The sequence below is a fragment of the Leucopleurus acutus genome, assembly GCF_964270905.1.
Source record: "Leucopleurus acutus genome assembly, chromosome: 12".
NCBI classification, from domain to species: domain Eukaryota; kingdom Metazoa; phylum Chordata; class Mammalia; order Artiodactyla; family Delphinidae; genus Leucopleurus; species Leucopleurus acutus.
The window spans coordinates 80,260,399-80,274,357 of NC_139154.1; the positions used below are offsets into that span (position 1 = coordinate 80,260,399).

The 13,959-nt window shown below is 38.7% G+C and overlaps 1 protein-coding gene across 2 annotated transcripts in view; it reads right to left on the reverse strand.

The window, feature by feature from the left end:
• Positions 1–269: 269 nt before the first annotated feature.
• FAM161A (FAM161 centrosomal protein A) overlaps positions 270–13,959 on the reverse strand; it is a 31,468-nt gene continuing 17,778 nt past the window's right edge. The window contains exons 2-7 of one of the 2 annotated variants that reach the window (XM_082851386.1): positions 13,296–13,534; positions 9,873–11,036; positions 9,364–9,531; positions 7,653–7,752; positions 1,429–1,583; positions 270–966 (exon numbers count right to left, since the gene is read on the reverse strand). In XM_082851386.1, coding sequence (XP_082707512.1) covers positions 831–966; positions 1,429–1,583; positions 7,653–7,752; positions 9,364–9,531; positions 9,873–11,036; positions 13,296–13,534 — 1,962 coding nt within the window. In that variant the 3' untranslated portion in view covers positions 270–830. The remainder of the gene's footprint in view (positions 967–1,428; positions 1,584–7,652; positions 7,753–9,363; positions 9,532–9,872; positions 11,037–13,295; positions 13,535–13,959) is intronic. The other variant, XM_082851387.1, reaches the window with a different exon arrangement.

Below are 13,959 nucleotides of genomic sequence, written 5' to 3' on the forward strand. Positions count from 1 at the left end.
ATTTAGCTTAATGGCAGCTCCCTAAGGGCATACGAAACAATAGACTTGGATTTTTCAAAATAAAAACCAGTAACTCTCAGTGCATAAATGAATGTGAATGTGCAAGTTATCTATTTTTTCCTGTTTTATTACTTTTTAAAAATGGCTCAGATAAGAAATTTAAAATACCTAGTAAAATAAGTTTGAGGATTCATTTTGTGAGATGTACTGCAGAGAAAAAGGAGCAAGTAGTATAATTTAAAAATATTTATTGATTCATGCTTTCCAGAACTTTTTTTTCAAACCAAAGGCCAATACTCCCCTCTGCTCTCAATGCTAAGCAATTTTTTCCACCCAAAATGATAAAATTATGTATATTTTTATACCTAATCAGTTTGTGACAGCTGTGCTTCTCAAACACTTTTTAAAAATAGAAGTAAGATCAAAGTTGCAAACAGACCATATGTAGTACTTTTAAAAACTGTATAGGCAAAGCCTGACTCTAACTGAGCAAATGATCCATCAGCTGGATTCGGCCTTTTCAGGCTACACGAGGACTTTGCTCAAGAGACCTGCACGGGGCTTCCCTGGTGGCGCAGTGGTTGAGAGTCCGCCTGCCGATGCAGGGGACAAGGGTTCGTGCCCCGGTGCGGGAAGATCCCACATGCCGCGGAGCGGCTGGGCCCGTGAGCCATGGCCGCTGAGCCTGCGCGTCCGGAGCAAAAAGAGACCTGCACGTTATCAGACGGGTTCCCATGGATGTCCTTAACACCACAGGCGCGGCTTCTGATACCCAATGCTGCCAACAACATCAGCGGAACAGAGAGGAGACCCTGTCGACTGATTCAGTTTTATTCTTCAACACAATTCTCTTCTCCACTCTCTTCATCAGCTTTACCTGTTTCCTTGCAAGAATCTTGGCTGTTGGTATCAGTAAGATAATTTTCTTCCCCATTCTCTCTTTCTTCTATTTTCTCTTCATTAAAGCTAGAGGAAGAAATTTATCAATCTTTCAAAGGAAAAATAATTTGGTTTAAAGGTAAACAAACCCTCTGTAATGTACGCCATCCTGCAGTTAGTCTTCCTCAAGTGTATAAGCTCTGATTTATCAAGAGAAGTCTATAAAAGTACCAATTGGGAAAGTAGATATTCTTCTGAGAAGTAATTTATTTCAAAACTTGATTGACTCAAACTTCATTTGAAAGCATGTTATTATTTTCATTATTTATGTCAGAAATTTAAATTATTTTACTTTAAAAACAAAATACTTCATCACCGTGTAATATTTTGAAGTGTCAAACATGTTAAAATGTCAGTATATCTTACAGTAGTTCACATGTATTCCATTAGGTAAAAGACCTTTTAAAATATCATAGAACAGAATTTTAGCTTTCCTGCAAGTAAGAATTTTTTCAAAGGTAAACCATTCAGACATCTTATATATGTTACCTTTCTTTATCTTCAGTGAAACTTTTCATCTCTTGATTGCTGAAGTACTCAAATATTTTTCCACTTTGGCCTTTCTTTGAAACAAACTCATCAGATATTCCTAGTGCTTTTAAGGTGTTAGAATAATGCTTTTCTGCTGCCATTCTTGCATTTTTCTATAGGAAAGACAAACCTTTTTAGATAAGAACAAAAGACTTTAAGTTTCCATTACAAATGTACGGGTTAAAAGCTCCTGTGAAAATTAAATTCAATGATCACAGTTGGTTGAAAAATATGCATACCCTCTGACCAGCAATTCCACTCCTAGGTATATGCCCAGAGAAACTCCTACATATCTGCCCAAGGAGACATACCAAAATGTTCAGAACAGTACTGTTTGTAACAACCCCAAACTGGAAACAACCTAAATATCTATCAGCAGTAGGATGGATAAATAAATTGTGACGTATTCGTGTAACAGACTAAAATAAAGCAACGAAAATGAACTCTAGCTATATGCCACAACATGGACGGATCTCACAAGCAGCATACCACAAAAGAGTACACGTAGTATGATTCATTTACATAAAGTCCAAAAACAGGCAAAACTAAACTATGTTGTTTAGGGATAGGTACAGCAGTGGTAAAACTGTAAAGAAAAACAAGGAAATGCTTATGTCAAAAGTTAGAAGGGTGGCTACCTCTAGGTGAGAGGCACACAGGGTTTCTGGGGTACTGGCAGTGCTCTAATGCTTTTAACCTGGGTAGTGGCCACATGAATTTTGATCTATAATTATTCTTTATACTGTTTCATGACTGTTCAAGGATATCTGAAAAAAATCAGTAAGAAAATAAGTTCCTGTGATAGTTGTCAGAGAGTTCTTTATGTGCCTACTGTAAATTTTACTTTTTACACGCCATATCTCTAATCCACCAAAGATGATAAAATCATCTATGTTGTTACCTTAATTCTGTAGAGGAAGCAAGAGATACAGCAAGAAAAACATGAATTTAGAACTAGGTTCAACTCTCCGGAATGTTACTTCCTGGCTTTGTGGGAGTTGTGATGACACTCTCATACCTAAAGCAAGTCAGTTGTCACAGTTCCTGAGGCCACAGAATTTACAGAGACATAAGATGACTGGGGTTCTCATTAGTGCCTTGGCTTTACTCCAATTTTATCTCCTATGAGTGGACATGAACTAGTATAGGGCCAAAAATCGTCATCTGGACCTCAAACTAAAGGAAAGGCCCGAGGAATGGCCCAGCCCCAATGCACCAATGGCATCCCATCCTGGAAAGGGTGTGGAAGAGCACCCAGTCTCACCCCAAATTTAACAAATAAGTAAGATACTCCCTCCACTCTTGCTGAGGTTAAGCGGTTTGCTTAAGGTCACAGGATATAGTGAGAGGGAAAACCAAGGCTCTTAATCCTTTCCTGAGTCTTCTCCACTCCACCATGCTGCTTTCTGAGTGGAAGTGGTTATCCTGGAGTTTGAAGGTAGCCTAAAGTCTGACTTCAGCAAATCAGTGTCAGATATTTTCCTAACCCAGGGATTCCAGCATAAGGAAGGACCATGGAGTCTAGTGTCCCATGGGAGAAACCAAAATGGCAAAGACTGATTACAATGGATAAAACTATCACCAGTGCATTTCCTGACATGCTAGAAAACTGAAAAAAGAAGCACTCAAACTGCTGCTAAAATGCACCCACTGTGAATAATAATAAATTTCAGAAAAGTAAGTAAAAATGCAACCAGAGGGGTGGGATAGGGAGGGTGGGAGGGAGGGAGACGCAAGAGGGAAGAGATATGGGAACATATGTATATGTATAACTGATTCACTTTGTTATAAAGCAGAAACTAACACACCATTGTAAAGCAATTATACCCCAATAAAGATGTTAAAAAAAAAAAATGCAACCAGAGGCTATGAACACAAACAGACAAGACTTGGGGAACTGAAAGGCACAGCAAAGTGAGATGAGAACTATGCCCCAAAGACTGTAAAGCAGAATAAAGAAACCCCAAACGTAATCCAATGTATTAAGAAAAATATATTCTAATTTTAAGCAAATGAAATATAAAAGATTTAAATGATACTAATCAATGTTAGTGCTTGTAAGCCTTCATCTGGATTTGGCTTAAAATCCAATTTAACATCTATTCAGTTAATAAATCCTGTGATTTTCAAGAAACAGGAAAACATGGTTTGCTCTGTCCTGGATCACAGGCTTACTCTGCTAGGGGATAACTCAACAGCAGCAAGACCACAATTAACACTTATAAACAGGTAATGCATAAAGTTGTGAGTGAATTTATTAAATAACAGCTGTTAATTAGCAGCAATAGTCACTGCAAGAAAAAAAGAAGTTCTAATTTATGTTAACAAAACCAAAACAATGGTGAGTCACCCTCAGTCACCCTGTATATAGAATTTATTACCTTTTAATATTTTATATCAAGGTGAATAGTGTATAATTGTTCCTAATTGAAACAAACATTTCCCCCTTGAATTTCACAATGCAAAAGAATTGTAAAGACCATGAAATAAAAGTAGTTAAAATAACTGTATGGTTATTTTGTTTTTCTATCTAAGACTGCAAAAAAAACAAATTAACTTTGTTTCTTGAGGAAACCAAAATAATGAAGAATGATGAACGTCTGTCTACAATCACTGCCCTAGTTTGAAGGGGAAAAAATACTTAATTTTTATGAGCCTAAGTTTAGTTTATAGTAATTCTTTCCTTTATTTAATAATAACTGAATATTTTGTGACAAGCCCTCACGGGAGGTAGAGGCTATATGGGGAAAGAGAACAGCATATGTGTGGGCCAAGGGTGGTGGAAGAAATATCAGCTATGAAACTAACCTATGTTTTCAATATTTAACATTTCTTTATGGGTTTAATTTCACACACACCACTTATTTTACCACATTTTCTCTGGTGCTTAGAAAGAGTGGGAATTCACAGCATGGTAAAACTGCTTGTTAATACTGAGGCCCATCACTAGTATTGTCAGGGTAGTGCTCTCAGCCTGGACTAATCCCAGGAAGAAACAGTTCAGTTTGGGTTCAACAAATGTTTCTTAACATCCCCTTTGTGCCATACATTGTCTTAGGTGCTAAGTGCTAGGAATACAAAGATTTGACCAACACCTTTAAAAGTAACTAGCTGAAAGAGAAGAGAGCATTGAACAGATAATTTCCACACAACATGCAGGAGCAAAGACAGAGATGCACAAAAGTGTAATAAAAGAACACAGAGGAGGACTTCCCTGGTGGCACAGTGGTTAAGAATCTGCCTGCCAATGCAGGGGACACAGGTTCAATCCCTGGTCCAGGAAGATCCCACATGCCGCGGATCCACTAAGTCTGTGTGCCACAACTACTGAGCCCACGAGCCACAACTACTGAAAGCCCACGCACCTAGAGCCCGTGCTCTGCAACGAGAAGCCACCGCAATGAGAAGCCTGAGCACCACAACAAAGAGCAGCCCCTGCTCACCACAAGTAGAGAAAGCCCGCGCACAGCAACAAAGACCCAACGCAGCCAAAAATAAATAAATAAAAAGACTAAAATACTTACTTTAAAAAAAAACAAAAAGGGCTTCCCTGGTGGCGCAGTGGTTGAGAGTCCGCCTGCCGATGCAGGGGACACAGGTTCGTGCCCCGGTCTGGGAAGATCCCACATGCCGCGGAGCGGCTGGGCCCATGAGCCATGGCCGCTGAGCCTGCGCGTCTGGAGCCTGTGCTCCGCAACGGGAGAGGCCACAACGGTGAGAGGCCCGCGTACCGCAAAAAAAAAAAAAAAAAAAGAAAAAGCCTGCAGTTGGGAGCTGGAGATAACTACTTTGAGGCGAAAGTCAATCACTTTATGCTGAGTAACACAGAACAGCTTAAGATAAGTTTTTTCCCCTAAAGTTGAAACTGAGATATGAAAAAAAACACCATCCCTTAAAATGAAAAGCATTACATAAAATTATATCCAAATCAGTCAGTAAAGGGTTCCCATAACTTTGAGAGGCTGTAATATGTAGATTTACCCATAACACACGTCCTTTGTCCTCAGTGAGTCACTGACATGGGCAGTCCTATAAGGACACTCATCTGTCCCAGACACTTGCTGGCAGGAAGCTCCAAATGTAACAGCTTGAAATTCACAACACAGCACCTGTAACCTCCAGTGATTTTGTCCATTGTTAAACCATGTCGCCCATAGGAGCCCCTCCCTCATGGACACAAAGGGGAAGATCATCTGAAATTGACAAATTTCTCTTAAGGGAAAGACTGTAAAACTGAGTATAAATCTAGTAAAATCAGAATTCATCGTCCATAGGATCAAAGTATTTTTTCTGATAAAAAGGAAGTGCTTCTCACAGACATAGAAAACAAACTTATGGTTACCAAATTGGGTGAGGAGGGATAAATTAGGAGGTGGGATTAACAGATACACACTACTTTATATAAAACAGATAAACAACAAGGTCCTACTGTATAGCACAGGGAACTATATTCAATATCTTGTAATAACCTATAATGGAAAAGAATCTGAAAAAGAATATACATATACACATATACATATATAACTGAATCATTTTGCTATATACCAGAAACTAATACCACATTGTAAATCAACTATACTTCCATTTTTAAAAAAAGGAAGTCCTTTCGGTAATTGTAGATAAGACTAAAAATTATAGACTCACTTAAAAAAAATGATCAACAAAATTAAAAGGCAAAAATTTCAAAATGAAAAGGCAACCTACTGAATGGGAAAAAATATTTGCAAATCATCTACCTGATAAGGGGTTACTATCCAAAATACATAAAGAACTCATACAAGTGATTAGCAAGAACCAAATAATCAAATTTAAAAATGGGCAAGAGATCTGAATAGACATTTTTCCAAAGAGGATATTCAAATGACCAACAGGCACGTGAAAAGGTGCTCAACATCACTAATCATTAGGGAAATGAAATCAAAACCACAATGAGATATCACCTCATACCTGTTACAATGGCTAGTCTCAAAAAGACAAGACATAACAAATGCTGGTCAGGATGTAGAGAAAAGGGAACCCTTGTGTGCTGTTTGTGGGAAAGTAAATTGGTGCAGCCATTATGGAAAAAAGTATAGAGGTTCCTCAAAAACTTAAAAATAGAACTACTACACAATCCAGCAATTCCACTCCCAGGTATTTATCTAAAGAAAATGAAATCATTATGTCGATTCACTGAAGCATTATAGACAATAGTTAAGACGTGGCAACAACCCAAATGGCCACCAAAAGACGAATGGATAAAGAAAATGTGATACACACACACACACACACACACACACACACACACACACACACACACACACACACACTAGAATATTATTCGGCCATAAAAAAGGAAATCCTGCCATTTGTGACAATACAGATAGACCTTGAGGGCATTATGCTAAGGGAATTAAGTCAGAGAAGGACAAATACCATATGATCTGATTTATGCGTGGAATCTAAATACACACACACACAACTCATAGAAAAGGAGATCAGATTTGTGGTTACTGGAGGAATTGGATGAAGGTGTCAAAAGGTACAAACTTCCAGTTATAAGATAAATAAGTACTGGGGGTGTGACGTACAGCATGGTGACTACAGCTAACACTGCTGTGTGGCATATTTGAAAGCTGCTAAGAGAGTAGGTCCTAAAAGTTCTCATCACAAGGAAAAATAATTTTTTTGGTAACAATACGAGGGGATAGATGTTAACTAAACGTATTGTAGGAATCATTTCCTAATATACGTATGTCATTATGCTGTATACCTTAAACTTATACCTGCTATATGTCAATTTTATCCCAAGAAAACAAACAAACAAAAAACTGGCAGGAATAAATCTGATTCAATTAGCCATTTTGTTTCATTTTTTAATTTTTCAAAGACTTCCAAAACTCACCTTAATATTTGGCCAAGTTGGTACTAGCCATTAAAAACAGGTTGTGAAACTATTATTTTGAAAATGATTGGATTAGCAGCATGTTCTTTATCAAGCTTACGAGCCTCATCAAGATTCAATGCTCAGATTTAAGCAAAACTACTTACTTGACTGATGTGATGAAGCTGTCACAGAAATAATACTATCTCAGTAAATTATATAACACATAAGAAAAATGGACCATAAAAATTAGGAGATAGAGATGTTAAAAAAAAAAAAAAAAAGCTGACAATAGCTCTCAAATTCCAACAAACACAACCTGAGCAACTCTTTCAAATAGCAGCGGCCTGTTTTTTAATTTTTCTTCTCTTTCTTCTAGTTCTCGTCGGTATTCTCTCATCCTTTCTTTTTCACTCTTTCTAAAATCAAATAAAAGGAATGGAATTTTTAAAAGAAATAAGAATTTGCACATATAACATTTAGCGTAGATGACAAATCAGAAATTAAGTCATGAGCACAGTTTATCACAATTTCTTTCCCAGACTGGTAAATTTTTATGGAATGCAGGATAAAAGTTCTAGGTTCTGAGAGCACACATTTTACATGCCGGGAACAGTCTGGGTACTTTGAGGTTCCTGAAATCTTCAAAGCATAATGGATTCAGTGGCTTCAAACTGGCCTGAGGAGATAAATGAATGCCCTCTTATCTCATTTATAAGTATTTATAAACCAAAAAAGTTTGGTCCAAATTTGGTATCTTCTCTTTAAGGAATTTCTTCTGAAAACAAGACCTTGCTCTTCTTTTTTCCCCTAAATGATATCTCCTATAGGCTGATGGCACAGTTAATTAAATGGGAGCAGGGGAGGGGAGAAATGGGGAGTATGGGAATACCACATAGAGAGGAACAGGAACCAAAACACACAAATTCACAGTAAGTATACTTACTATTTGAACCAGATCCTATAATAAATTAAATTATGCGACTTTCTCTATGTAAAATACACTAATTCTACCAAGATCATAAGACTTCATGGATTAGAAAAAATAATTATACCATAAAATGATAATTATGCTTAACTATACACAATTTAGCATTATGGAAAATCCCGTTTACTTTCTAAGGATGACTAGTATATTTCTAACAAATATTTTGCTCAAGTTCATCAAATCAAGCTCCTTTTATCAATGAATTACATTGATACACATTATAAGGAATGTATACATAACATCTGTTACAAAGGAATATAATAATTATTATACATAATATACATTTAAAAAGGAACACTCATAATTAAAAGCAAATATAGATTTGGGGGTACTTATAAATCAGATTAAAAATTAATAAATCATATTACTTACCCAGCTTTGAGGGAGATATTTTACTACTTAAACATGAACATTTTTATGTCGCAACATAAAAATGTTCCTCTGGAACACTGATTTTCAAACTTTGTACTGCAGAATTGCAGCATGTAGTACATACTACTAAACCTTAACACACGTGTTAACTGACACACCACATAACTGATGTTAACATCAATGTGTTAATTTGTGCTATCAGATATCATGCAGACCTAAGAACAAAGCTCTCTGACATATCTGTTTGTTGAAGAATATTCTGAGATTACACGGCAAGCTGTTAAAAAGAGCTTTATCTGTGTGAATCAAGATTTTTCTCAATATTGCACTGTGCAATAAAAAATAATATAAAGAAAAAGTTTAGATGCTGATGTAAGATTACAACTGTGAACCATGGCCACACGTTTTTCTGTTCATCAACATGGCATCATGGTCCTGGAGTCAGTATACATGTTGGTTCTCAACACGAAGTGAGTGAGTGAGTATGAGTGTGTGTGTGTGTGTGTGTGTGTGTGTGTGTGTAAGTTAACTATAAGTAACTGATAGTAACTTGAATCCAGAAACTGAAATACTAATACTATTCTTAATTTGTTCATATATTGAGGGGTCCACTGATTCAAAAAAAGTTTGAAAACCAATGATCTGGAGGGTCAGGATTCTCTCATGATACCTGAGAGATTTTACTCTGGATTTAGACATTTGAGCTAAACTCTGATGTGAGTCATAAGCCTTAGCCCGGGTTGTCAAGAGTTTCTGCAATTCTTTCATTCTTTGCTTCTGCTTAGTTAGGATCCGATTTCTCTCTTCTTCCAACATTTTCTTTTCCTCAAGTGATCTCCTGAGGGCAACAAACTAAGGCTTAATTCACTTTAAGCCAATGAGAATGTTGTTTAGCAAAGACAACACGGGATAATTCAACGGTTGAAAACAAGGGGCAACCTTCTGAGAAGGATCTGAGTTGTAATTAGAAAATCAATAGGGTGACTGTAACCTTTTCTATCCCCAAAGATTCATAAAATGGAAAATACATTCATTTCTTAGAAGAACACCCTCTGGCAAAATGTTCTATATTATATAGTAAAATATGTTACCAGATAAAATAACGTCATAGTTTCAAATTCCCCAATACAAAATCAATGGAGCAACCACGAGTCAATCAGTGCTGTATCAGTTATTTACCTTGTGGCTTGTTCTCTTCCCCTGGAGGACACCGTGGACATGGGAGGGTTGCAGCTACAAGGCACAGGTTTTGCATTTCTACTTCTTACTGGTGACCTGCGCCTTGGAGACAGATAAGGCCAACGTGTTTCTTTTAAATTTTCTTCATCTGCTTCAATATCTGCCAAGATTTTCTCTCTTTCAGTGGATGCATGTGAGGCTGCATGAAGGTCAGATGGTTCACAGACTGTCAGGGGTTTTGGACACTTCTGTTCTGAGTGATGTTTCTTATATCTCTCAGGAAGGTCTTCAGTATCAGCAGTCTGGCACCTAAACTTGTGTTTACACTTGGACTTTTCAGCCTGTTCAGGACACTTGGGCTTCCTTGTAGCATAACTTCTGTGAGCTGGACTACAAGGCAGAGGGGATGAATTCTGTAAAAAGTCTTGGGTTCTCTGCTGCATCCTAATGTTTCTATAGAGCTCTTCTTCTGTTAACTTGTCATTGACAGTTGAACCGTAAGTAGATCGAGGTATCGGTCTGGCTTTAAATTGGTTTGTTTTCTTTTTAGACTTAAAAAAGTCTTTCAGCTGCTTTTCCCGAATTTGCTTCTGTTCCTCCCTTGCAATAAACTTAAACGGCTTTTGCGAGGCCAAAAGAGCTTCTTTGTTTTTCTCCTTCATAGACCTCCTCCGTTCTTCATTTTGCTTGACTATATCATGATAAAGGGGGAGAAAGACGAACGCAGGAACTGGGTTGGCTCGGAATTTTTTCTTACACTCTGATTCTTCTTGTTTCTTGAGCAGTTTGCGTGCCATTTCAATATCTGATTTAGATTTCATGTTCTCTTCTTTTTTCTTCTGCTCTCTAATCATCATTTGAAAAGGCTCAGGTACTGTAATCTTTGGCACCCATTCTTTTGGCTTCTTTTTTTTTTTTTCGAGTGCTGGCAAATCAGCATCTTCAAACTGAATATAATCTTCAACAGAGAAGTTTGTCCACATGTTGTTGATGAGCTCCTTAGCATAGGTCATCATTCTGCTTTTCTCAGAATACTCTTTTTCTACGTTGGGCAACTCATCTTCAGAGGAAGACACAATCAAGGAGGAAGACTGACCTAAATCAGGCTCTGAAATTGATGTCATTAATGAAACAGGATGATGGGAGCTCTTTTCTGATACAGACCTAAGTAAATGAGAAGAATAATTAGGTTACTCTTTCAGCTGCATGTGACCAAATATTAAAAATTAAGAACTACATAATTTCTAAGATCAAGGCAAAATCAGTTAGAAAATAGGAGCTGGATAGGGCTTGTGAAAATTATCAATTTTTTTTTACAACAGAGCCTGGGAGATGCCGATAAATGATCTAGTTTTACTCCCTCATTTTACAGGGCAGGAACCTAAGACAGCAGAGGCTCCTTGGGTCTAATCACTATTGAATTCTCCACACATTTTCCAGAGTCACCATCTTAAAATATACATCTGATCAAATCACTCTCCTTCCTGAAACTTTCCCATGATTTGTCATTGTTACAAAGTCTAGATTATAGGGACTTCCCTGGTGGCGCAGTGGTTAAGAATCCGCCTGCCAATGCAAGGGACACGGGTTCGAGCCCTGGTCCGGGAAGATCCCATATGCCACGGAGCAACTAAGCCCATACGCGACAACTACTGAAGCCCGTGTGCCACAACTACTGAAGCCTATGTGCCGCAACTACTGAGCCTGCGCTCTAGAGCCCACGAGTCACAACTACTGAGCCCACATGCCACAACTACTGAAGCCCACACGCCCTAGAGCCCGTGCTCCACAACAAGAGAAGCCACTGCAATGAGAAGCCTGTGCACCGCAACGAAGAATAGCCGCCGCTCGCTGCAACTAGAGAAAGCCTGTGCGTAGCAACGAAGACCCAATGCAGCCCCACCAAATTTTTTTTTAATTGAAAAAAGAAAAGTCTAGATTTTAAAGCCCTTCAAGACTAGCCCCTGCCTTCCTTTCCAGTTTCACCTCTTGCCTCTCCCTACCCCGTCACCATTCTTAAGTGAGATCCAATCACAGGGGGCTTCCCTGGTGGCGCAGAGTGGTTAAGAATCCACCTGCCAATGCAGGGGACACGGGTTTGAGCCCTGGTCTGGGAAGACCCCACATGCCACGGAGCAACTAAGCCTGTGCGCCACAACTACTGAGCTTGCGCTCTAGAGCCCGTGAGCCACAACTACTGAAGCCTGCACACCTAGAGACTGTGCTCCAAAACAAGAGAAGCCACTGCAATGAGAAGCCTGCACACCACAACGAAGAGTAGCCCCCACTCGCCGCAACTAGAGAAAGCCCGTGCACAGCAACAAAGACCCAATGCAGCCAAAAAAAAAAAAAAAAAAAAAAAAATCCAACCACAGGGGACTTCCCTCGTGGTCCAGTGGTTAAGAATCTGCCTTCCAATACAGGAGGATGCGAGTTCGATCCCTGGTGGGGGAACTAAGACCCCACATGCCTCGGGGCAACTAAGCCTACGCACTGCAACTAGGGAACCCATGCACCGCAACTACTGAGCTTGTGGGCTCTGGAGCCCTTGCACCATACCTAGAGAAGCCCGCACACCTGCCACGAAGAACAACCTGTGTGCCACAACGGAGACCCAGCACAAGGAAAAAAAAAAGATCCAATCACGGGAAGTTCCTCACACACACACGGTGATTTCTCACGGTGCCATGCCTTGGCACACATGGTTCCTGCTGCCTAGAAGCCCACTCCTTGCTTCCTACATCTGCTTCAGCTATTTCTCCTTCAAGACTGAACTCAGATACGACACTCGATGTGCCTGTATCCCTCCACTGACACCTTGACATGATCAACTGCTCTTCCTCTGTCTCCATGACACTCTGCTACACCATGTTGTGTGTTTGGATCTCAGCTAGTCTTTGACCTCCTTGAGGGCATCTTGATTTTGACTCCTCGGTGCCCAGACAAGGTCTGGCACACAGGAGATACACAATCAGAGCTGACCAACTCAAGTTTCAAAAGAAGCAAGTTTATGGCAAAAATGACTATTTTGAAAACTTAAATCGGCTCTATGTCTTAGCTCTGAACCTTCTGTACTATATCTTTACTGAGCTCATATTAATCCACATATTATTAAAAAAGGGCTTTTAAAGTTAAATTTTAATATTCATCATTTGAAAATGGCCCAGACTAAATATTCTCATACATGTCTAAGAATGGTGGGTCAGAGAGGAAAGAACAAAGGGCCACCAAATGACCCACAAGGCAAGAAGCCACCTAATAGGTTGATAAGCCATCAAACAATCTGAATAAAATCTCACCTCTGTATATCATTAAAAGCACAAAGGGATATTTGAAAGAAAATATTCTGAAATAATTTTGTTCTGCACTTTTAAGTATACATTTTACTTTACAGTCCACAAATAACATTATGTACAAACTTACCTGGAAGAGACACTAGCGGCTTCTTCCATGGTGATTGCTAGCTGAACTTCCTTTAAATTTAATTTATTCTGGTACATTTTCTCTAACTTTGCCATAGTTTCCATGTGGGCTGCCTTCAGCTCTTCTAGTTTCCTGAAGTACTCTTCATTAGAGTGGTAAATATCAGAAAGGTCCACAAAATCCTCACAGCTTATACGTTTTTGTTCATTTACCCCAGAAATGTTGGTGTTAAAATCAGCCTGGTAGGAGGAAAAAACCTGTTATATGATGTCTAGAATTGAAAGACAAATTAAGTTGACACTGGTTCCCAATGCTGCTTTTTAAAAAGTCCACTTAAATAGGTTATATGTTATTTGTGGACTATGTACATATAACAGATTATAAGTTACTTGTGGCCTATGCACATTTTCTCCTAATGAGATTTTATTAAGAACAAGAGAGAGAGACCAAGTTGCCAGAAAATAAATGTTTAATCCATTTTATAAAGGATGGTTAGATTCCCAGATCATGTACTAACCCACACACTATAGTAGGATCAAGCCAAACCACCCTTTGTAAAGAGCCTCCTTCTGGAGGAGCTTCAAAATGGCGGAAGAGTAAGACGCGGAGATCACCTTCCTCTCCACAAATACATCAGAAATACATCTACATGTGGAACAGCTCC